This window comes from Anomalospiza imberbis, unplaced genomic scaffold (genome assembly GCF_031753505.1).
Source record: "Anomalospiza imberbis isolate Cuckoo-Finch-1a 21T00152 unplaced genomic scaffold, ASM3175350v1 scaffold_82, whole genome shotgun sequence".
Lineage (NCBI taxonomy): Eukaryota > Metazoa > Chordata > Aves > Passeriformes > Viduidae > Anomalospiza > Anomalospiza imberbis.
The window spans coordinates 229,082-252,411 of record NW_027100436.1 but is presented as its reverse complement, the minus strand read 5'-3'; the positions used below and the strand labels follow the sequence as shown (position 1 = coordinate 252,411).

Below are 23,330 nucleotides of genomic sequence, written 5' to 3'. Positions count from 1 at the left end.
GTAAATCCCCATTGACTTCAATGGGGTAGACCTGTTGCCTGTAACTCACCATTGACTTCAATGGGGTAGACCTGTTGCCCCGAGCATTTTTGGGTCTAAAAATCCCAATTTTTGCCCCAAAATCCCCAAATTTTGGGCAGAAAAAGAGATTCTGGAGCTTACCTGGAGGCAGAGCTCCAGCAGGGGCCGCAGGTGCGGGGTCAGGGATTCGGGATTGGCTTCCAGGAATTCATCCAGGACCTCCAGAGCGTCGGCACCGCGGTCCTGGAAGGAAACTCCCCCAGTTCAGCCCAAATTTCAGCCCCAAATTACCCCCAAAATTTCCCAAATTCACCCCAAAATTTCCCCATCTCAGCCCTACAATGAAACCTAAAATTCTCCAAATTCTCCCCAAACTTTCCCCATTTCAACCGAAAACTAACCCCCAAAATTTCCCAAATTCACCCCAAATTCCCCACTAAATTTCCCCATTTTAGGCCCAAATTCCTCCCAAAATTTCCCAAATTCACCCCCAAAATTCCCCATTTCAGCCTAAAATTAAACCCCCAAAAAATTCCCTAATTCTCCCCAAAATTCCCCCAAATTTTCTCATTTCAGCCTTGAACTTCCAAAAAAATTTCCGAATTTCTTTCCATTTTAGTCCCAAATATTGCCCCAAAATTTTCCCCAATTTTTCCCCCAAAATTCCCAATTTCAGCCCAAATTTCCACAAATTTTCCTAAATTTTATCCCCATTTTAATCCCAAATTTCCCTCCAAATTTTCCCCAAACGTTCCCCATTTTTTCCCAATTTTCCCCATTTTACTCCCAAATTTCCCCCAAATCCCCAATTCCAGCCCAAATTCTCCCAAAATTTTCCAATTTTCCAGCTTTTTTCCCATTTTCCCCCAAAATTTCCAAAATTTTCCAATTTCAACCAAAACTTTCCCATTTTCCCCCCCCAATTTTCCTCAACTTCAGGCCAAATTTTCCTCATTTTGCCCCCATTTTCATCCCAACTTTCCCCAAAATTTCCAAAATTTCCTTCAAATTTCCCCCAATTTTTCTAAATTTTTACCCATTTTCACAGCAAATTTTCCTATTTTTTCCCCATTTTTCACCTTTTCTCCCCAAATTCCCACCAATTTTCCCCAATTTCAGCCCAAATTTTCCCATTTTTCCCCATTTTTGCTCAATATTCCCCAAATTTTCCAAAATTTCTCATTTTAACCCCAAATTTTCCCCATTTTTGCCCCGAATTCCTCCAAAATTCCCCAAATTTACCTCAATGTTACCCAAAATTCTCAATTTTCCTCAATTTTCCCCCACATTTTCCCCAAATTCCCCATTTTCCACTCCAGATTTTCCCAATTTCCCCCAAAATTTTCCCAATAATTCCCCATTTTCCCCCCAAATTTTCCCCAATTTTCCCATTTCCCCCAAATTTCCCCCCAAATTTTCCCATTTCCCCCCATTTTCACTCCAAAATTTCCCCAATTTTTCCATTTCCCCACCAATTTTTCCCAAATTTCCCATTTCTCTCCCCAAATTTTTCCCCAGTTCCCCAAAATTTCCCCATTTTCCCCAATTTCAGCCCAAATTTCCCCATTTTCCCTAATTTTTCCCATTTTCATCCCAAATTTTCCCCAAAAAATCCCCATTTTTTCCCCCATTTTTGCCCAATTTCCCCAATTTTTCCCATTTTCCCCCTCAATTTTCCCAAAATTTCCAATTTTCACCCCAAATTTTTCCCAACTTCCCCCCCAAATTTCCCAATTTTCCCCCCAATTTCAGCCCAAATTTTCTCATTTTTGCCCAATTTCCCCCAAAATTTCCCCCAATTTCCCCTAAAATTTTCCTTTTTTCTCATTTTCCCCTATTTCCCCCCTAATTTTTCCCATTCCCCCCCATTTTTCACTCCAAATTTTCCCCAAAATTCCCTACTTTTCCCATTTTCTCCCCAAATTTTCCCCAAAATTCCCCAATTTTCCCATTTTTCCCTTCAATTTTTCCAATATTTCCCATTTTCCTCCCAAAATTTTTCCCCTTTCCCCCCAAATTTTCCCCAAATTTCCCCGCAATTCCCCATTTTCAGCCTAGATTTTCCACAAAATTCCCAATTTTTCCCCATTTTTGCCCAATTTCCCCCAAATTTTCCCCAAATTTCCGATTATTCCCCAAATTTTCCCCAAATTCCCCATTTTCACCCCAAAATTCCCCATTTTTTTCCAATTTTTACCCAATTTCCCCCCAATTTTTCCCTAAATTTCCCCAATTTTCCCCCCATTTTTCCCATTTTTCTCCAATTTTTCCCCAAATTTCCCCTTTTTTTCCCGATTTTCCCCCTTTTTTCCCGATTCCCACCCAAATTTGCCCGATCTCGGCGTTTTTACCTCGTCCAGGGCCAGCAGCTCCTGGAGCGCCCCGAGGACATCGGGGACGAGAGAGCGAAGGAGATCCTGGGGCAAAAAACGGCAAAATTGGGCAAAAACGGGGAAAATTGGGGGAAATTTTGGGAAAAAACGGGAAAAATGTGGGGAAATTGGGGAGAAATGGGGAATTTTAGGGGAAAAAATTGGAATAAATGGGGAAAATTTGGGGAAAAATGGGAAAATTGGGGGGAAAATAGGGGAAATTTTGGGGGGAAATAGGGAAATTTGGGGGAGAAATTTGGGAAAAAATGGGAATTTGGGGGGGAATTTGGGAAAAAATTGGGAATTTTGGGGGAAATTGGGGAAAATTGGGGAAAATTTGGGTGAAAATGGGCAAAAATTGGGAAAATTGGGAAAAATTTGGGAAAATTGGGGGAAATGGGGAAAATTGGGGAAATCTTGGGGTGAAATTTGGGGGAAATGGGGAAAATTTGGGAAAAATGGGAAAATTTTGGGGAAATCTGGGGTTAAAATGGGGAAAATTTGGGAAAAATTGGGAAAATCTGGGGTTAAAATGGGGAAATTTTGGAGAAATTGGGAAAATTTTGCAGAAATTTGGGAAAATTTGGCGTTAAAATGGGGGAAATTTGGGGAAATTTGGGGGGATTTTGGGTGAAATTTGGGAAAATTGGGAAGAATTTGGGGGAAATTTGGGGAAATTTGGGGAAAATTGGGCAAATATTTGGGATAGAATTAGGAAAATTTAAGGGAAAATGGAATAAATTGGGGAAATTCAGGGGGAATTTGGGCAAAACGTGGGAAAATTGGGAAAATTTTGGGAAATTTGGGAGAAATTGGGGAAAATTGGGGCAAAAATGGGGAAAATGTGGGAAAAATTGGGAAAATTGAGAAAATTGGGAAAATTTGGGGGAAATTTGGGGAAAATTTGGGGAAAATTTGGGGAAAATAGGCAAAAATTGAGAAAATTTTGGGAAATTTAGAGGGAAATGGGGAAAACTTGGGGAAAATTTTGGGTTAAAATGGGAAAAATTTGGGGAAATTTAAGGGGGAAATTAAGAAAATTTGGGGGGAAAATTGGGGTGAAAATGGAGGAAAATGAGAAGAATTTGGGAAAATGGGGCAAAAATTGGGAACAATTTGGGGGGAAATTGGGGAAAAGGGAAAAATTTGGGGGAAACTGGGGAAATTTGGGGGAAATTTGGGCAATAATTGGGAAAATTTCGGGAAGTTTGGGGGAAAATGGGGAAATTCTGGTGGGAAATTGGGCAAAAAACTGGAAAAACTGGTCCAAGCCCCCGGATTTTGGGGTGCCACGCCCAGATTTTGGGGTGCCACGCCCAGATTTTGGGTCCCAACCCCCCAAATTTTGCCCCTGGACCCCCGGATTTTGGGTCCCAACCTGCGTATTTTGGGGACCAAACCCTGGATTTTGGGGTCCCAACCCCCCCGGATTTTGGGGTGCCGCCCCCCGATTTTAGGGTCCAACCCCCGGATTTTGGGGTGCCATCTCCAGATTTTGGAGTCCAAACCCCGGATTTTGGGGTCCCAAACCCCCGGATTTCAGCGCACCAGACCCGGATTTTGGGGCGTCATCCCCCCCGGATTTTGGGGTGCCAACCCCGGATTTTGGGTCCCAATCTGCGGATTTTGGGGTGCCATCCCCAGATTTTGGGGTGCCGCCTCCAGATTTTGGGTCCCAACCCCAGATTTTGGGTCCCAAACCCCCAAATTTTGCCCCTGACCCCCCGGATTTTGGGTACCAAGCCGGGATTTTGGGTCCCAGACCCCCAAATTTTGCCCGTAACCCCCTGATTTTGGGTCCCAAACCCCCAAATTTTGCCCCTGACACACTGGATTTTGGGTCCAACCCCCCAGATTTTGGGGTCCCAACCCCAGATTTTGGGTCCCAGACTCCCAAATTTTGCCCCTGACCCCCAGATTTTGGGTCCCAAATCCCCAAATTTTGCCCTTAACCCCCCGGATTTTGGGTCCAAACCCCCGGATTTTGGGTCCAAACCCCCGGATTTTGGATCCCAAACCCCCAAATTTTGCCCCTGACTCCCTGGATTTTGGGTCCAACGCCCCAGATTTTGGTCCCAACCCCAGATTTTGGGTCCCAGACCCCCAAATTTTGCCCTTAACCCCCCGGATTTTGGGTCCCAAACCCCCAAATTTTGCCCCTCACCCCCTGGATTTTGGGTCCCAACCCCCCAGATTTTGGGGGTCCCAACCACAGATTTTGGGTCCCAAATCCCCAAATTTTGCCCCTAAACCCCCGGATTTTGGGTCCCAAACCCCCAAATTTTGCCCCTAAACCCCCAGATTTTGGGTCCCAAACCCCCAAATTTTGCCCCTGACCCCCCGGATTTTGGGTACCAACCCCGGATTTTGTGTCCCAAACCCCCAAATTTCGGCCCTAAACCCCCGGATTTTGGGTTCCAAACGCCCAAATTTTGCCCCAAAACCCCCGGATTTTGGGTCCCAAACCCCCAAATTTTGCCCCTAAACCCCCGGATTTTGGGTCCCAAACCGCCAAATTTTGGGGGTCCCAACCCCAGATTTTGGGTCCCAAACCCCCAAAACTCTGCCCCTGCCCCCCGGATTTTGGGGTGCCAGCCCCGGCGCGGGCTCTCACCGTTTTCCGGGCTCCCCCCAGAGCCACGAGCGCCCCCAGCGCTCCCAGGGCGGCCCCGAGGCTGCCGGGATCCGCCCGGGCCCGGAGCCGCCCCCGGCAGAGCCCGAGCAGGGCGGGGCCTCGGCCGGAAAGGGCGGGGCCGGCCACGCCCACGGCCACGCCCAGGCAGCGCAGCGCCCCCTGCAGGAGCCAGAGGGAAGCGCCGTCAGCGGGGAAATTCCGGGATTTCCAGAGGAATTTTTTGCGAATTTTTGGGGATTTTTTCGGGAAATTTTATTGGGATTTTTTGAGGAATTTTTAGGGGATTCGAGGGATTTTTTTGGTAAGAATTTGGGGAATATTATTGGGGTTTTGGCGGCTTTTTTGAGGAAATTCTGGGAGTTTTTGGGGATTTTTAGAGGAAATTTTGGGGATTTTTTTGGGGATTTTTAGGGAATTTTATTGGGGTTTTTAGATGAATTTTCGTGGTTTTTTTGGGATTTTCACAGGAGGTTCAGAGAATTTTACGGGGCATTTTTGAGGGGTTTTTTTGGGGAATTTTATTGGGGATTTTAGAAGAATTCTTGGGGATTTTTTGGGGATTTTTGATGATTCTTTTGGTAATTTTCGGGAATTATTTTACGATTTTTGGCCGATTTTTTGAGAATCTTTTGCGGGTTTTCAGAGGAATTTTTGGGGATTTTTAGGGTATTTTTTGGGGATTTTTAGGGTAATTTTTGGGATATTTTTAGGAGAATTTTGTGAGATTTCTGGGGAATTTTGGATGATTTTTGGGGTTTTTTTAGGGATTTATTGGGGATTTTTGGAGATTTTTTGGGATATTTCTGGGGATTTTTAGGGGAATTTTGGTGAGAATTTTTGGGAATTTATGGATGATTTTTTGGGGAATTTTTGGGATTTTAGGGGGTTTTTTTGGGATTTTTATTGGGATTTTTAGAGGAATTTTGGGGGGATTTTTGGGAATTTTATTGGGATTTTTAGAGAAAGTTTTGGGGATTTTTTGGAGGTTTTTGGAGATTTTTTTGGGGTATTTTGGGGGTTTTTAGAGGAATTTTTGGGGATTTTTTGGCGATTTTTGGATGATGTTATGGGAATTTTTTGCGGGTTTTTAGATTATTTTTTTGGGGATTTTTTGAGGAAATTTTGGGGATTATTTTTGGATTTTGAGGGATTTTTTTTGGGATTTTTTTGAGAATTATTGGGAATTTTATTGGGATTTTCAGAGGAATTTTTGGGGATTTTTGAGGGATTTTTTAAAGAATTTTTGATAATTTTTTTGGCAATTTTGGGGAATTATTTCAGAATTTTTCATCAATTTTTTGGATATTTTTTTGGGTTTTTAGAGGAATTTTTGGGGATTTTTTGAGGAAATTTTGGGGATTTTGGAGGATTTTTTGGGGATTTTTTTGGAGACTTTTATTGGGATTTAAGGGGAATTTTTGGGGATTTTTTGATGAATTTTTGGGATTTTTTTGGGGATTTTTCAAGGATTTTTGGATGGATTTTTTGGGAATTTTTTTGGAATTTTTAGAGGAACTTTTGTGGGAATTTTGGGGGGGATTTTGGATGACTTTTTCGGGATTTTTGGGGATTTCTTTTGGATTTTTTGAGAACTTTATTGGGATTTTTTGGGATTTTTAGTAGAATTTTAGGGGATTTTGGGGAGATTTTTGAAGAGATTTTTTTAGGAACTTTTTGGGAATTTTTGGCGTTTTTTTCGGGATTTTTTTGAGAATTTTGTGGGAATATTTGCAGATTTTTTAGGATTTTTAGGGCTTTTTGGGGGATTTTTGGAGAATTTTTTGAGGATTTTTGGCAATTTTTGGGGATTTTTTTTGGATTTTTAATGGAATTATTGGGAAATCTTTAGGGGAGTTTTTAGGGATTTCTTGGGGTTTTTTTTGGATATTTTTGGATGATTTTTTGGGATATTTTGGGGAGTTTTAGATAATTTTTGGGGGAATTTTTAAGGGATTTTTAAAAAAATTTTGGAGAATTTTCCAGGAATTTTGGGAATTTTTGGGAGAGTTACTTGATAATTTTTCGGGAATTTTGTTGGGACTTTTAGAGAAGTTTTTGAGATTTTTTATGAATTGATGGGGGATTTTTTTAGGATTTTTTATGGTTTTTTGGGAACATTTGGGGAATTTTTTTAGGATTTTTGGGGTTTTTTTGACGACTTTTTTGGGATATTTGGGGGGATTTTTGGGGATTATTTGGGGAAGTTTTGGGGATTTTTTTAGGATTTTGGGGGCTTTTTTAGGGGATTTTCGGAGCATTTTTTGGGACTTTTTGTGGAATATTCAGGATTTTTGGGGTGACCTTTTGGGATTTTTTGGGGGATTTTTAGAGAGATTTTTGGTGAATTTTGGTGATTTTTTGGGGGATTTTTTGGGACTTTTTTGGGGATTTTTTTGGCTTGGTTTGGGGATTTTTTTTGAAGTTTTGGGGATTTTTGTAGCTTTTTTTAGAACGTCTAATGGAATTTTTATGGGAGTTACTTTGAATTTTTGGGGATTTTTTTAGAATTTGGGGATTTTTTTTAGGATTTTCAGGGGATTTTTTCCCCTTTTTTTTTTGGTTTATTTTGAATTTTGGGGATTTCTCCAAACCCCCCCCAGTTTTCAGCCGCTCACCTCCATTTTTTGGGGGTCCCTCGCCGCCTCCTGGATCCATTTCTCCACCGGTTCCCAACATTTGGGGCCCCCCAAGAGCAGCAGCCGCGCCCCGAGCGTGGCCAGGGCCCCTCTGCTGGACGAGCTGGGGGGAAAAATTCCCAAATTCCCCAAAATTCCCCAAAATTGCCGAATTTTGGGATGAAATTCCAGCTCCTCAGTGAAAAAAACCCCATTTTTTAGCCAAAAATTCCAATTTTTTTCACCAAAATCGGCAATTTTTGGCGAAAAAAAATCTGATTTTTTTCGGCATTTTCAGCCCAAAATTCCCATTTTCTCCCCAGAATCCCCACTTTTTACCAAAATCCCCACGTTTTTGGCCAACCTTGCGATTTCTCAGTAAAAAAATCCAGATTTTCCACCCAAAATTCCCAATATTCTCCCCAAAATTCCTGTTTTTCCTTCCAAAATCCCCATTTTTCTCAAAATTCCCAATATTTTCCCCAAAATCCCAGTTTTTCCCTTCCAAAATCCCAATTTTCCGCCCAAAATTCCCCATTTCCCCCCAAAAAATCCCAATTTTCCGCCCAAAATTCCCAATTTTTCAGCCCAAAAGTCCCGATTTTCCACCCAAAATCCCCAAATTTTTTTCCCCAAATCCCCAATTTTCTTCCCCAACGCCTACCCCCTCCACATTTCCCCCCAGAACCCCCCAAATTTGGGGAATTTTGGGGAATTTTGGGGAATTTTCCACTCACTCCGTCTCCCGCTCCAAGGCCTCGACCAAGACATGGGGGAGCCTGGGAGGGGGCGGAGCCACGGTTAACCACGCCCCCTAATTACCATATATTGCCAACCTTACCCTTTAAATCCATTTATGGACAGGCCACGCCCCCCAAAACCAAGCTCTGCTTATTTAAGCCCCTCCCCCTCCTTAATTAATCAAGCACCTCCTACTCATTAATTAACCTCAGGCCACGCCCATTTAAGCCCCTCCCTTAAATCAGCCCAACCCCTCTCTAATTAACACCTTTAATTAAGCCCCGCTCACCACTATAGCCCTATGGAGGCCAAGCCACGCCCCCTTTTTGAAGCCACGCCTCCACAGTGATTCTAACTTGGCACTGACCACACCCCTTTTCCCAGAGCCACGCCCCCTCCCATTGACTTCAATGGGCTCCAAGCCACGCCCCTTGCATTGACTTCAATGGGGCTTAAGCTCCGCCCCTTTCCCAAAGCCCTGCCCCTCCAGGTGATTCTGATTGGTCTGAAGCTCCACTCTATTCCCTAAGCCACGCCCCCCCAGGTGATTTTGATTGGTCTGAAGCCCCATCCCCCCCTTCCCCAAGCCACGCCCCTCCATTTGACCCAATATCACAGAAGCCCCGCCCCCTCAAATGGAGTTAAATTGGGGTGAAGCTCCGCCCCCTTTCCCTAAGCCACGCCCCCCTCCTTGATTATCGTGGAGCACAAGCCACGCCCCCTCCCATTGAGTTCAATTGGTCTAAAACCCCGCCTATTCCTCCAAGCCCCCGCCCCTTCCATTGATCCCAGTGGAGTCCAGGCCCCGCCCACCTGTCAATCAACTCCGGGGGAGTTTCCGGAGGCGTCTCCGGAGCAGAACGGCGGCCAAATGTCGGATCTGGGACCCAAAACCCCCCCAAATTCACCCCAAAACCCCCAAATTCACCCCAAAATCCACAAATTCACCCCAAAATCCGTAAATTCACGCCAAAATCCCCCAAATTCACCCTCAAATCCTCCAAATTCACCCCAAAATCCACAAAATTCACCCCAAAATCCACAAAATTCCCCCCAAAACAACCCAAATTCACCCCAAAATCCACAAATTCACCCTAAAATCCACAAATTCACCCCAAAATCCACAAAATCCACCCCAAAATCCACAAATTCACCCTAAAATCCACAAAAGTCACCCCAAAATCCCCCGAATTCACCCCCAAATCCACAAAATTCACCCCAAAATCCACAAAATTCACCCCAAAACCCCCCAAATTCACCCCAAAACCCCAAATTCACCCCAAAGTCCACAAAATTCACCCCCAAAATCCACAAATTTCACCCCCAAATCCTCCAAATTTACCCCCAAATCCACAAAATTCACCCCACAATCCACAAAATTCACCCCAAAATCCACAGAATTCACCCCCAAATCCACAAAATTCACCCCCAAATCCACAAAATTCACCCCCAAATCCTCCAAATTCACCCCAAAATCCCCCAAATTCACCCCCAAATCCAAAAAATTCACCCCAAAATCCACAAAATTCACCCCAAAATCCCACAAATTCACCCTAAAATCCACAGATTCACCCCAAAATCCACAAATTCACCCCAAAATCCCCCAAATTCACCCCAAAATCCACAAATTCACCCCAAAATCCACCGAATTCACCCCAAAATCCACAAAATTCACCCCCAAATCCACAAATTCACCCCAAAATCCACAAAATTCACCCCCAAACCCCCAAATTCGGCCCCAAATCCCCCAAGTTCCCCTAAAATCCCCAAATTCCTCCCAAAACTCCCCCAAATTCACTCCAATATTCCCCAAAATTCCCCCCAGAATTCCCAAATTCCCCCCAAAATCCTCTCAGGGTCCCCAACGATTCCCAAAATCCCTCCCAAATTTCCCCGAAATCTTTCAAAATCCCCAAAATTCCCCCTAAAATCCCCCCCAAATTCCCAAAATTCCCCTCCAAATCTTCTCCAAATTCCCGACAAAATCCTAAATTCTCCCCAAAATCCCAAAATTCGCCCCAAAATTCCTGCCAAAATCCCCTAAGGATCCCCAAATTCCCCCCAAAATCCCAAAATTGCCCCCCCAAACCCCAAAAAGTCCCCCCAAAAATTCCCTCCAAAACCCCAAAACTTCCCTCAGAATTCCCAACATTCCCTCCAATTTCCCAAAATTCCCCCCAAATTCCCAAAATTCCCGCCAAAATCCCCTCAGCATCCCCAAATCCTCCCCAAAATCCCCCCTAAAATCCCCAAAATCCCCGAAATTCCCGCCAAAACCCCCCGGCTTTTCCCGCCAAATCCCCCCTCAGACCTGCGGCCTCCCCGCCCCCCTCAGCAGCTCCGCGAGGCCTTCGGGCCCCTCCGGCTCCTCCAGCGCCTCCCGCAGCCGCTCCGTGGCCTGGAAAACGCCCCAGAAATTCAGGCGGAAGCCCGGAAATGCCCAAAATTGCCCAAATTCGCCCAAATTTGCCCGAATTGCCGGGACCTGGCGGATCCTGGCGCTGTCGGGCTCCAGGAGTTCCGTCAGGAGCTGCTCCATTGCGGGCGCCGCCATTTTGGAAAAGGTGGGGGCGGCCATTTTGTGAGCAGCAAGAAAAAGCGGAAATCAGGCAGAGCGCCGCAAGAAGTGGGCGTGGCTTAGCGGCGCGCCGTCCATCCCGGAGGACTTCTCTATGGTTTTAAAGCGGTGATGGTGTGTGGGGACCGCTCTTTAAGGGGCGATGGCTGAAAGCGGCGATTTTGGGGTTAAAAGTGACGGATTTGGGCAAAAATTGTCGGTTTGGGGATAAAAGTGAAGAATTTGGGGTCAGAAAAGAGAGGTTGGGGGTTGAAAGGGGTTTTCTGAGGGGAGAAGAGCGGGTTTGGGGTGAAAAATGGGCATTTTGGGGCTTCATTTGGTAGTTTTGGGGATGGAGGGAGGATGAAGGGTTAAAAATGAGATTTTTTTTTTTTTGGGGGGGGTTAAAAAGGAGGATTAGGGGATTTTGGGCCCAAAAGGGTTAAATTGGGGTTTTAAAACGTTTGCTTTGGAGTCATAATGGTGATTTTGGGTCCAAAATCTGTGATTTTGGGTTCTTTTATGCCCCAAAAAAAGGATGAAACCTCAGGATCTGAGGCAGAAAATGAAGACTGAAGAGCCAAAAAGAGCAATCTGTGATTTTTGGGGCGGAATTGGGGATTTTGGGGTTAAAAATCGCCGTTTTGAGGCAAAAAAGTTAAAATTTGGGGTACAACTTGGGGTTTTTTAAAAGCTCTTAAAAGGGCAATGCAGTCTGTGGGCCCCACAGAGCCCTTAAAGGCTCTTAAAAGGGCAACACTGACTTAAAAGGGCAATGACGGCAGCAAATTGGGCCCACCCGAAAATCAGCTGCAGGAAATGACATCACAAACAAACCTATGGCGTCACCAACGCACTGTGACGTCACCAGCGAACCTTTATTAAATAATAACGGATCCTCGAACAGGAAATGATGTCAGGGACAGGGAAAATGGGAGTGGGCGTGGCTTAAAGGGAGAAGGGGGTGTGGCCTGACATGGCCACACCCCCTCACGGCCTGGCCACGCCTCCCCGCAGGGCCAGCACAAGATGGAGGACGGAGCCCCCCTGGATTTTGTAGTCGGCCGCCGTCTTCTCATCGTTCCTGGGGGAGGAGTCAGGGAGGCCACGCCCACTCAGGCCACACCCACTTATCACCAGCCACGCCCACTTAGCAACATAGGCCACGCCCGCTAGATACCACGCCCACCCACTTTAAGATGCAGGTAGCCACACCCCCATAAGCCACACCCATGTGTGATACCACGCCTACTTAGGCTCCGCCCCCATGGCTGCACCCACCCCCTTAAATCCCATTTTTAACCCAAATTTTAACCCCAAATTTCAGATTTCCCCTTTTTGCCCCAAATTTCTCCATTGTTACCCCATTTTCACCCCCAAATTCCCCATTCTCAAGCCCAATTTAAAATCCAAATTCCCCCATTTTTATCCCAAATTTGAACTAAAATTCCTCGATTTTTGTCCTAATTTCTCCTATTTTAATCTCAATTTTCCCCCATTTTAAACTCTATTTTTACCCGAAAATTATTCCATTTTTATGCAAATTTCCCCCATTTTAAAGTAAAATTTGTGCCATATTTAACACCAAAATTCACCTCAAATTTTTTACATTTTTACCTCAAATTTCCCCAAATTTGCCTAAAATTTAATTTCAATTGTCTTCATTGTTAACCCAAATTTTCCTGATTTTAAACCCAAATTCCCACCTCATTGTTCTCCATTTTTACTGCATTTTTACCCCATTTTTACCAATTTCCTCAATATTTAAATCCCCCTTTTAACCTCATTTCTGCCATTTTAAAACCCAAAATTTCCCCATTTAAAACAAAATTTTCCCCATTTTTAACCCCCAAATTCCCCCAGTTTTTAAGTCAAATTTTTTCTATTTTTAACCCAGATTTTCCCATTTTCATTCCAACTTCTCTCCATTTTAAACTCAAAATTTCACCCATTTCTTCCCCATTAAAAAACTCCTTTTTTAACCCAAATTTTCCCGTTTTCCACCCAAATCCCATTAAGCCCCTCCCCTTTATGCCCCACCCCACTTAAGCCCCACCCTGCCACCATTTTACCCCCATTTGCCAGGACTGAACCCAAATTTCCCCAATTTAAACCAAATTTATCCATTTTAACCCAAAATTTCCTATTTTAACCCAAATCTTGATTTTTAGCTGCTTTAAGCCCCTCCCCTGTTAAGCCCCACCCAATTAAGCCCCACCCCCACCACCAATTTTACCATATTTGCCACCATTTAAACCCAAATTCAACCCAAAATTTCCTGGTTTTAACCCAAATTTCTGAATTTTAACCCAAATTTTCCCATGTTTAACCCAAATCACGGTTTTTTAGCTGCTTTAAAGCCTCTCCCCCTTTCAGCCCCACCCACTTAAGCCCCACCCTGCCACCATTTTAACACCATTTTGCCCCTACTTAAACCTCATTTTAACCCAAATTTTCCCATTTTTAACCCAAATTTTCCCATCTTTAACCCAAATTTTCCCATTTTTAACCCAAATCCTGATTTTTAGCTGCTTTAAGCCCTTCCCTGTTAAGCCCCACCCAATTAAGCCCCACCCCCACCACCAATTTTACCATATTTGCCAACATTTAAACCCAAATTCAACCCAAAATTTCCTGGTTTTAACCCAAATTTTCCGATGTTTAACCGAAATCACGGTTTTTAGCTGCTTTAAGCCTCTCCCCTTTCAGCCCCACCCTGCCACCATTTTAACACCATTTTGCCCCTATTTAAACCTCAATTTAACCCAAATTTCCCCATTTTTAACCCAAATTTCCCCATTTTAACCCAAATCCCGATTTTTAGCTGCTTTAAAGCCCCTCCCTGTTAAGCCCCACCCACTTAGGCCCCGCCCCCGCCATTTTACCCCATTTGCTCCCACTTTAACCCAAATTTCCCTGTTTTAAACCCAAATCTCCCCAATTTAACCCCGCCCCTTTCTCCCAAGACCACGCCCATTCACGCCCCTCCCCTTCAGCCGAGGCCACGCCCCCTCAAGCCCCGCCTACATCTGCTTGCCGCTGTAGATCAGCCGCTGCTGCTGGGGGGGGATCCCCTCCTTCTCCTCCACGCGCTCCTTGATCCGCTCCACCTGCGCCAAAAACACACCTGGGCACAGCTGGGCCACACCCGGGCACAGCTGGAGCACACCCGGGCACAGCTGGAGCACACCTGGATCGAGTTACGGCAGCCGCCGCTCCGTGAGGGCGCCGGCATTTTAAAAATTGCGGGCGCCGCCATTATAAGGCCATAGAGAAGAGGAAGTGCGGCGGAGCGCCGCCGGAAGTGGGCGGGGCTAAAAGGCGGGTTGGCCGGCTTGGAGGATTGGTCTATGGTTTTAAAGGGGCGATTGGAGGTGGGGTCTAGGCTTAAAGGGGTGATGGTGAGGGGGAGGGACTAGGAGGGACTGGGAGCAACTGGGAGGGACTGGGATGAACTGGGAGAGAATAGTGAGAGACAGGGAGAGACTGGGAAGAAAATGGGAGAGACTGGGAGGGAACTGGGAGGGACTGAAAAGAAATTAGGAGAGACTGGGAGGGACTGGGAGAGACTGGGAGGGACTGGGAAGGAACTGGGCCATACTGGGAGCAACCGGGAAGGAACTGGGGAGTTACTGGGAGGCACTGGGACACACTGGGAGGGACTGGGAGAGACTGGGAAGGAACTGGGAGGGACTGGGAGTTACTGGGAGAGACTGGGAAGGAACTGGGAGGGGACTGGGATGGACTGGGAGGGACTGGGAGAGACTGGGAAGGAACTGGGATAGAACTGGGATGAATTGGGAGAGACTGGGAAGGAACTGGGACGGACTGGGAGAGACTGGGAAGGAACTGGGAGGGACTGGGAGGGACTGGGAAGGAACTGGGATAGAACTGGGATGAATTGGGAGAGACTGGGAAGGAACTGGGAGGGACTGGAAGAGACTGGGAAGGAACTGGGAAGGCTCTGAGGGGAACTGGGATGAACTGGAAGAGGACTGGTCCATACTGGGAGGTTCTTCAAACAGACTGGGAGGAACTGGGAGGCACTGGGGAGTTACTGGGAAGCACTGGGCCATACTGGGAGGAACTGGGAGCCATTGGGAGGGCACTGGGATGAACTGGGAAGGAACTGGGCCATACTGGGAGGAACTGGGAGGGAACTGGGCCATACTGGGAGGAACTGGGAAGGAACTGGGCCATACTGGGAGGAACTGGGAGGGAACTGGCGGTTACTGGGAGGCACTGGGACACACTGGTAGGGACTGGGAGGGGATTGGGCCTTACTGGGATGAACTGGGAGGGAACTGGGATGAACTGGGAGGGACTGGGAGGGAACTGGGAGGTCCTGGGGGGTTACTGGGAGGCCACTGGGCCATACTGGGAAATCCCTCCCCCTTACTGGGAGACCCCTGGCGCTTCCCCCCCTCCCCCGTCGCACCCCAAAGCCGCTCCTCACCGACCCCAACTGGTCCATACTGGTTTATACTGGGCCGAACTGGGAGCTCACCTTGTCCGTGGGCTCGATGTCGATCTCGATCTCCTTCCCCGTCAGCGTCTGCAGGGGGCGCCATCATCCCACAATGCACCGCGCCCGCCCCTCACGCTCCCCCCGCCAAAACCCCGCCCGAACCCGCCCCGAAATCCGCGCTTTTCCCCCCAAATCCCCGCCGCGCCTCCCCACCCCCCCTCGGGGAGGGCGGGAAGTGCCCGAATTTGCCCGAAATCCGCGCTTTTCACCCCAAAAAAACCTTGACTTTGATGAGCATCGTGGCGGCTGCGGCGCCTTCGGAGCCGCCAAGCGGAAGCGGAAGCGAGGCCCCGCCCGCTGAGCCCGCATGCCAAAATCTAAAATGGCGGCCTAAGCGCTTCCGGTCTGTCCTCCAATCAGTACACTGCACCCGCCTCTTGCCAGCAGTAAACATGGCGGAGTTTGTAGTTTCGAGAGCGCTTTTGGGTTCCAAATGCGCCTCATTGGCTGGAGGCGCTGTCAATCAACGGCTGTTAAAGCCCGCCTTTCCCGGACTGCTCCATTTTGCCTCGCGGGGTGCGGAACCCCAAAAATGCCCATTCTAACCCCAAATGTAGCTGTTCAAACGCTCGGTGACGTCACGCCAGCCGTCATACCACTCCCCAGCCTTGCCTCCCTGCGATTGGCTCCAAAAAACCCACCCAAAACCTCATTGGCCGCCTCAGCCTCCCCCCCATTTGAATGGTTCGCCCCATGCTAATGAGCGCGTCCTCACTCACCGAAGGGGGAGAAGCGGAGTGGGCGGAGCCTGCGGCGGCGGGGGCGGGGTTTAGGCCTGCATTAATGGTTGTATAAAACTTAATTAGCTGCTTAATTAGCAAGTCAAATAGGAGGCGGGGCTTGTGGGCTTGGCTACTCACGTGGGCGTGGTTTTCTGAGACGGGAGTGGGCGTGGAACTGGGGCTGTGGGCGGAGTTTAAGGCAAGTGATGCAGCTAATTTGCATAGCGTTAACCCCACCCCATTTAACCCCCGCCTACCTGGGTGGGCGTGGCGGACCTCGGCGAAATAACGCTGCAGGCGAGGGAGGGGGCGTGGCCTGGAGCCCGGAGGGGCGTGGCTTAGACAGAGCTGCTCCAGCTGCACCATATAAGGGAAAGGGGGCGGGGCTTGTGAAATGGGCGGAGCGAGAGGAGGCTGGGGTTAATTGGGGGTCAATTTTGGGAGATTTTTGTGAGTTTTGGGTGAATTTTGGGTGATTTTCTTAAATTTTGGGAGATTTTCTTTAATTTTTGGATATTTTGGGAGAATCAAGAGTGATTTTTGTTAATTTTGGGTGAATTTTTGATGATTTTTGTTAATTTTGGAGGAATTTTAGGTGATTTTTGTGAATTTTGGGTGATTTTGATTCATTTTGGATCCTCAAGGGGTGAACTTTGGGTGAATTTTGGGGGATTTTGGTTAATTTGGATTTATTTTGGGTTGAATTTTGGGGGATTTTTGCAACTTGAGTGTGAATTTTGGATGGTTTTGGGGTGAATTTTGGGGCAATTTTGCTATTTTTGGTGGAATTTTGAGTAATTTTTGTTCATTTTGGGTGAATTCAGTAAATTTTTGGGGACATTTCTGTCATTTTGGTTAATTTTGGTAGAATTTTCTGTCATTTTGTTAATTTGAGATGTATTTTGGGTGATTTTCGCTACTTTTCGTTCATTTTGGTTATTTTTTTGTTGATTCTAATAAATTTTGGGTGAATTCTGTTAATTTTTGTTGATTTTGGGTGAATTTTGTGACATTTTCATTAATTTTTGTTGAATTTTGTACTATTTTTGTTAATTTCAGTTGAATTTTCTGTCACTTTGTCAACTTTGGGTGAATTTTCTGTCATTTTTGTCAATTTCCATTGAATTTCCCGCCATTTCCATTAATTTTTGCTGAATTTTCTGTCATTTTTGCTCCTTTCAGTTGAATTTTGTCATTTTCCTTAATTTTTGCTGAATTTCCTACCACTCTCATTTATTTTTCTTGAATTTTCTGTCATTTTCGCTCATTTCGCTTGAATTTTCTGTCATTTTCGTTAATTTGGGGTGAATTTCCTGCCATTTCCATTATTTTCTGTTGAATTTTTTGTCATTTTTGCTCATTTTGGTGGAATTTTCTGACATTTTCATGGATTTTTGTTGAATTTTCTGTCGTTTTTGTTAATTTTGGCTGAATCTTCTGCCATTTTTACTATTTTTTGTTGCATTTTTTGTCATTTTTCGCCCATCTTGGTGGAAATTCCTGCCATTTTCACTAAATTTTATTGCATTTTTTTGTCATTTTTCGCCCATTTTGGTGGAATTTTCTGTCATTTTCACTCATTTTGCTTGAATTTTCTGTAATTTTTGTTAATTTCGGGTCAATTTCCTGCCATTTCCAATAATTTCTGTTGAATTTTTTGTCATTTTTGCTCATTTTGCTTGGATTTTCTGTCATTTTCATGGATTTTTGTTGAATTTTCTGTCGTTTTTGTTAATTTTGGCTGAATTTTCTGCCATTTTCACCAAATTTTGTTGCATTTTTTGTCATTTTTCGCCCATTTTGCTGGAATTTTCTGTCATTTTCGCTCATTTCGGGTGCATTCCCTGCATTTCCCCTCCTCCTCCCTCAGTTTCCCCGCTTTCCTCCATTTCCCACCATTCCCATATAAGGAAAAAGAGGCGGGGCCAGACGAGGGGCGTGGTTAAGGGAGGGGGCGTGTCTCCACTGAGGCCCCGCCCCCAGGACTCACCTGGGGCAGGTGCGGTGGGGGCAGGGCACGCTCCAGGCGCCCCAGGAAGCCCAGGAAGAGCCGGGCCAGGCAGCGGCGGAAGCGCGGCCCGTACTCCTGCTGCGAACTGGGATCAACTGGGATGGACTGGGAGGGACTGGGGGGCACTGGGATCAAACTGGGAGGGACTGGGAGGGGATTGGGAGGGACTGGGACAAACTGGGAGGGAGTGGGAGAGGATTGGGATGGACTGGAATAAACTGGGAGGGACTGGGAGGGAATTGGGATGGACTGGGATAAACTGGGAGGGACTGGGATCAAACTGGGAGGGACTGGGAGGGGATTGGGATGGACTGGGATTAAACTGGAAGGGGAATGGGGGGGGCTGGGATAAACTGGGAGGGACTGGGATCAAACTGGGAAGGCTGGGATGGACTGGGGGGGACTGGGATAAACTGGGGGAGACTGGGATAAACTGGGAGGGACTGAGAGGGAACTGGGGGGGACTGGGATAAACTGGGAGGGACGGGGATCAAACTGGGATCAAACTGGGAGGGACTGGGGGGCACTGGGGGGGGGGGACTGGGGGGGACTGGGAGTGACTGGGACAAACTGGGGTAAACTGGGGTAAACTGGGAGGGACTGGGATAAACTGGGAGGGAATTGGGAGGTACTGGGAGGGACTGGGGGGGATTGGGATGGACTGGGATAAACTGGGAGGGACTGGGAGGGAACTGGGGGGGGCTGGGATAAACTGGGAGGGACTGGGATAAACTGGGAGGGACTGGGATCAAACTGGGAGGGACTGGGAGGGGATTTGGGGTTACTGGTTTATACTGGTTTGGATTTTGAGGTTACTGGGCAGTGACTGGGCCGTACTGGTTTATACTGGGAGGGCACTGGGCCATACTGGTCTATACTGGGACGGACTGGGAGGCAACTGGGCCATACTGGTTTATACTGGGATGAACTGGGAAGGGACTAGGCTGTACTGGGAGGGACTGGAAGGCTCTGGGGGGGGGGGCTGGGAGGTTACTGGTTTATACTGGTTTGAACTGGGAGGGACTGGAAGGGGGCCAGGGCATTACTGGTTTATACTGGGACAAACTGGGAGGGGCCGGGGCAGGGGTGCTGGTCCATACTGGTCCATACTGGTCCATACTGGTCTCACCTGCAGGAAGGGCTCCAGGCCCCGCCCACTTCCCAGAATTCCCAGCACCTGCTCCCGGAATTGCTCCTCGGCCACGCCCACCAGGGGGCGATCTTCCAGCGTCTGGGGGCGGGGCCTGCCTCAGGCCACGCCCCCTTTTCACCATATATGGGGTGGGGGAGGAGGGTGGGGCTGGGCTTGGCCACGCCCCTTGGGGAGGGGTTCAAGGGGGCCCAGTGCTCCCAGTTCATCCCAGTATGGCCCCAGTTCATCCCAGTGCCCTCCCAGTTCATCCCAGTTCATCCCAGTATGGCCCCAGTGCCCTCCCAATTCATCCCAGTCCATCCCAGTATGGTCCCAGTTCATCCCAGTATGGCCCCAGTGCCCTCCCAGTTCATCCCAGTCCATCCCAGTATGGCCCCAGTGCCCTCCCAATTCATCCCAGTCCATCCCAGTATGGTCCCAGTTCATCCCAGTATGGCCCCAGTGCCCTCCCAGTTCATCCCAGTCCATCCCAGTATGGCCCCAGTGCCCTCCCAATTCATCCCAGTCCATCCCAGTATGGTCCCAGTTCATCCCAGTATGGCAGCAGTTCATCCCAGTCTGGCCCCAGTTCATCCCAGTGCCCTCCCAGTTCATCCCAGTCCATCCCAGTATGGGCCCAGTTCATCCCAGTGCCCTCCCAGTTCATCCCAGTCCATCCCAGTATGGTCCCAGTTCATCCCAGTATGGCCCCAGTGCCCTCCCAGTTCATCCCAGTATGGCCCAGGGTCACCCCAGTTCATCCCAGTCCATCCCAGTATGGCCCCAGTGCCCTCCCAGTTCAGCCCAGTTCATCCCAGTACGGCACCAGTGCCCTCCCAGTTCATCCCAGTATGGACCAAGGTCATCCCAGTTCATCCCAGTTCATCCCAGTATGGACCAAGGTCATCCCAATTCATCCCAGTTCATCCCAGTATGGCCCAAGGTCATCCCAGTTCATCCCAGTTCATCCCAGTATGGCCCAAGTTCATCCCAATTCATCCCAGTTCATCCCAGTATGGCCCCAGTTCATCCCAGTACGGCCCCGGTACATCCAGTATGGCCCCAGTGCCCTCCCAGTTCATCCCAGTATGGCCCAAGGTCATCCCAGTTCATCCCAGTTCATCCCAGTATGGCCCCAGTTCATCCCAGTACGGCCCCGGTACATCCAGTATGGCCCCAGCTCATCCCGGTTCATCCCAGTATGGCCGCAGTCCATCCCAGTTCATCCCAGTTCATCCCAGTATGGCCCCAGTTCATCCCAGTACGGCCCCGGTACATCCAGTATGGCCCCAGTGCCCTCCCACTTCATCCCAGTATGGCCCCAGTTCATCCCAGTATGGCCCCAGTTCATCCCAGTACGGCCCCGGTACCTCCAGTATGGCCCCAGCTCATCCCGGTTCATCCCAGTATGGCCGCAGTCCATCCCAGTTCATCCCAGTATGGCCCAAAGTCATCCCATTGTGGCCCCAGGGCCCTCCCAGTTCAGCCCAGTATGGTCCCAGTGCCCTCCCAGTTCATCCCAGTTTGGCCTCAGTTCCTCCCAGCCCCTCCCAGTCTCACCTTGAGGGCGTGTCCGCTCCCTGGCCCCGCCCCCTCTGGGAAGAGCCAATCCAGCGCGTCCAGCACAGCAGGGGAGGGGCCGAGCTCCTCCAGCAGTGACGTCACCACCTGGGGGGAGGGGCCGGGGTGGGGGAGGGGTCTGGGGTAGATGGGGCGTGGCCTACAGTGCTCCGTGCCCATAAAAGGACAAGGGGCGGGGTTTAAGTGGTGGGCGTGGCCTTGAGGTCCGTTTAGGAATGGGGCAGGGTTCTGAGGGGTGGGCGTGGTCAGGGAAAGAATGGGCGTGGTCTAAACAAAAATGGGCGGGGTCAAAAAAACTATGAGGGACAGTGGGCGGGGTTTAGGAGTGGGCGTGGTTTGCCACATGCTGGGGGTGTTATGTGAGTGAGTGGGCGTGGCCTGTGATAAATGGGCGTAGTCAAAGCACCCAATATGCACGGTGGGTGTGGCTTAGAGGAGTGGGTGTGGCCTAAATCCATTAATGTCCACAATGGGCGTGGCTTAGAGTTGTGGGCGTGGCCTAATTCCAATCATGCCCAGAATAGGTGTGGTTTAGAGGGGTGGGCGTGGCCTAATAGATGCGTATGTGCTGTGGGCGTGGCTTAAATGAGTGGCCGTGTTCTAGCACGCAGTGGGCGTGGTCTATGAGCGAGTGGGCGTGGCACATCTCAAAATGGGCGTGGCCTAACCCCCTATTGCCACAACAGGCGGGTTTTGGCTGGGTGGGCGTGTCCCGGCGAGGGTGGGCGTGGCCTACCTGTGCCCGCAGCCCCAGGCTGAGGCTGGCCCGGTGCTGGGGGGGCAGCAGCGCCGGGGCCCCGCCCCCCACGGCCTCCAGCAGCGCCAGGAGCCGCCCCCAGCCACGCCCATCCAGGCCACGCCCCCCTGGGCCGCGCCCCGACAGGCCACGCCCCCTCAGCGCCCACCAGGCCCCGGCCAGGGCCAAGCGCAGGGAGGGGGAGGGGCTGGGGGGCGAGAGAAAGCAGGGCGGGGCAGTGAGGGACCAGTTCGGACCAGTACGGACCAGTTCATCCCAGTATGGCCCGCCCAGTTCATCCCAGTATGGACCAGTTCATCCCAGTGCCCTCCCAGTCCATCCCAGTTCACTCCAGTCCATCCCAGTTCACTCCAGTTCATCCCAGTGCCATCCCAGTCCATCCCAGTTAACTCCAGTTCATCCCAGTTCACTCCAATCCATCCCAGTGCCATCCCAGTTCATCCCAGTCCATCCCAGTTCACTCCAGTCCATCCCAGTTCATCCCAGTTCACTCCAGTTCATCCCAGTGCCATCCCAGTTCATCCCAGTCCATCCCAATTCACTCCAGTCCATCCCAGTTCACTCCAGTTCATCCCAGTGCCATCCCAGTTCATCCCAGTGCCCTCCCAGTCCATCCCAGTTCACTCCAGTTCATCCCAGTGCCCTCCCAGTCCATCCCAGTGCCCTCCCAGTCCATCCCAGTTCACTCCAGTCCATCCCAGTTCACTCCAGTTCATCCCAGTGCCCTCCCAGTCCATCCCAGTTCACTCCAGTTCATCCCAGTGCCATCCCAGTCCATCCCAGTTCATCCCAGTGCCCTCCCAGTCCATCCCAGTTCACTCCAGTTCATCCCAGTGCCATCCCAGTCCATCCCAGTTCATCCCAGTGCCCTCCCAGTCCATCCCAGTGCCCTCCCAGTCCATCCCAGTTCACTCCAGTCCATCCCAGTTCACTCCAGTTCATCCCAGTTAACTCCCATCCATCCCAGTGCCCTCCCAGTCCATCCCAGTTCATCCCAGTGCCCTCCCAGTTCATCCCAGTCCATCCCGGTTCACTCCAGTTCATCCCAGTTAACTCCAGTTCATCCCAGTTCATCCCAGTGCCCTCCCAGTCCATCCCAGTTCATCCCAGTGCCCTCCCAGTTCATCCCAGTTCGTCCCAGTGACCTCCCAGTCCATCCCAGTATACCCCAGTCCATCCCAGTGCCCTCCCAGTCCATCCCAGTTCACTCCAGTTCATCCCAGTGCCCTCCCAGTTCATCCCAGTTCGTCCCAGTGACCTCCCAGTCCATCCCAGTATACCCCAGTTCATCCCAGTTCCCTCCCAGTCCCTCCTCGCCCCCTCCCCCTCACCTGACGTCACTCCCGCCCATCCCCCGCGCTCTCTGTGACGTCACTTCCGGCCCGTTCCCGCCGCGGCCCCGGCCGCTCTCGCGCCGCTCCGGTAGCGGCGGCGGCGCGCACCACGTGACGTCATCGCTCCGCGCCGCGCCCGCGCTCTCTCCCCATTGGCCGCCGCTTCGGCCAATCCCGAGCGGCGCAGCCCCCCCCCAGCCCCCGCTGGCCCCGCCCGTTGAATGACGTCACTCGGGGCGGGTTTTGAACTGCGCTTTATTGGAGGGCGGGGGAGTGACGTCACCGCCGCGCTTTGACGTCATCGGGAGGGGTGGGGAGGCGGCT

At 49.3% G+C, this 23,330-nt stretch overlaps 2 protein-coding genes across 3 annotated transcripts in view; both read right to left on the bottom strand.

Annotated features, from left to right (window-relative positions):
- Positions 1-11,420, bottom strand: part of LOC137467849 (importin-4-like) — a 12,235-nt gene extending 815 nt beyond the window's left edge. The window contains exons 1-9 of the mRNA XM_068179262.1: positions 11,404-11,420; positions 10,870-11,054; positions 10,696-10,782; positions 9,198-9,264; positions 8,381-8,422; positions 7,644-7,767; positions 5,008-5,187; positions 2,373-2,438; positions 159-264 (exon numbers count right to left, since the gene is read on the bottom strand). Coding sequence (XP_068035363.1) covers positions 159-264; positions 2,373-2,438; positions 5,008-5,187; positions 7,644-7,767; positions 8,381-8,422; positions 9,198-9,264; positions 10,696-10,782; positions 10,870-11,054; positions 11,404-11,420 — 874 coding nt within the window. The remainder of the gene's footprint in view (positions 1-158; positions 265-2,372; positions 2,439-5,007; positions 5,188-7,643; positions 7,768-8,380; positions 8,423-9,197; positions 9,265-10,695; positions 10,783-10,869; positions 11,055-11,403) is intronic.
- A 413-nt stretch (positions 11,421-11,833) lies between these two features.
- On the bottom strand, positions 11,834-23,024 carry LOC137467860 (NEDD8). 2 transcript variants are annotated; one of them, XM_068179276.1, is made up of 11 exons: positions 23,004-23,024; positions 21,652-21,859; positions 20,895-21,002; positions 19,332-19,433; positions 18,182-18,277; positions 16,449-16,548; positions 16,330-16,372; positions 16,189-16,244; positions 15,449-15,496; positions 13,969-14,051; positions 11,866-12,025 (listed from the first exon to the last, which is right to left on the bottom strand). In XM_068179276.1, the coding sequence occupies exons 1-11, from the start codon at positions 23,021-23,023 to the stop codon at positions 12,017-12,019; spliced, it is 873 nt and encodes a 290-aa protein (XP_068035377.1). In that variant the 5' UTR covers position 23,024; the 3' UTR covers positions 11,866-12,016. The 2 variants fall into 2 exon arrangements, with proteins under 2 accessions (XP_068035379.1, XP_068035377.1); XM_068179278.1 differs by lacking the exons at positions 16,189-16,244; positions 16,330-16,372; positions 16,449-16,548; ... (3 more) ...; positions 21,652-21,859; positions 23,004-23,024 and adding an exon at positions 15,690-15,795 and having other exon boundaries at positions 11,834-12,025.
- Between the last annotated feature and the right edge of the window lie 306 nt (positions 23,025-23,330).

Excerpts from the sequence above, each read along its gene's own strand:
- LOC137467860 (XM_068179276.1), bottom strand. The coding sequence starts at position 23,023 with ATGGGCGGGAGTGACGTCAG. Across the intron at positions 21,003-21,651 it reads GCCTGGGGCTGCGGGCACAG|GTGGTGACGTCACTGCTGGA; the intron begins GTAGGCCACGCC and ends CCCTCCCCCCAG. Across the intron at positions 16,245-16,329 it reads TCTCAGAAAACCACGCCCAC|GCCTAAACCCCGCCCCCGCC; the intron begins GTGAGTAGCCAA and ends CCATTAATGCAG.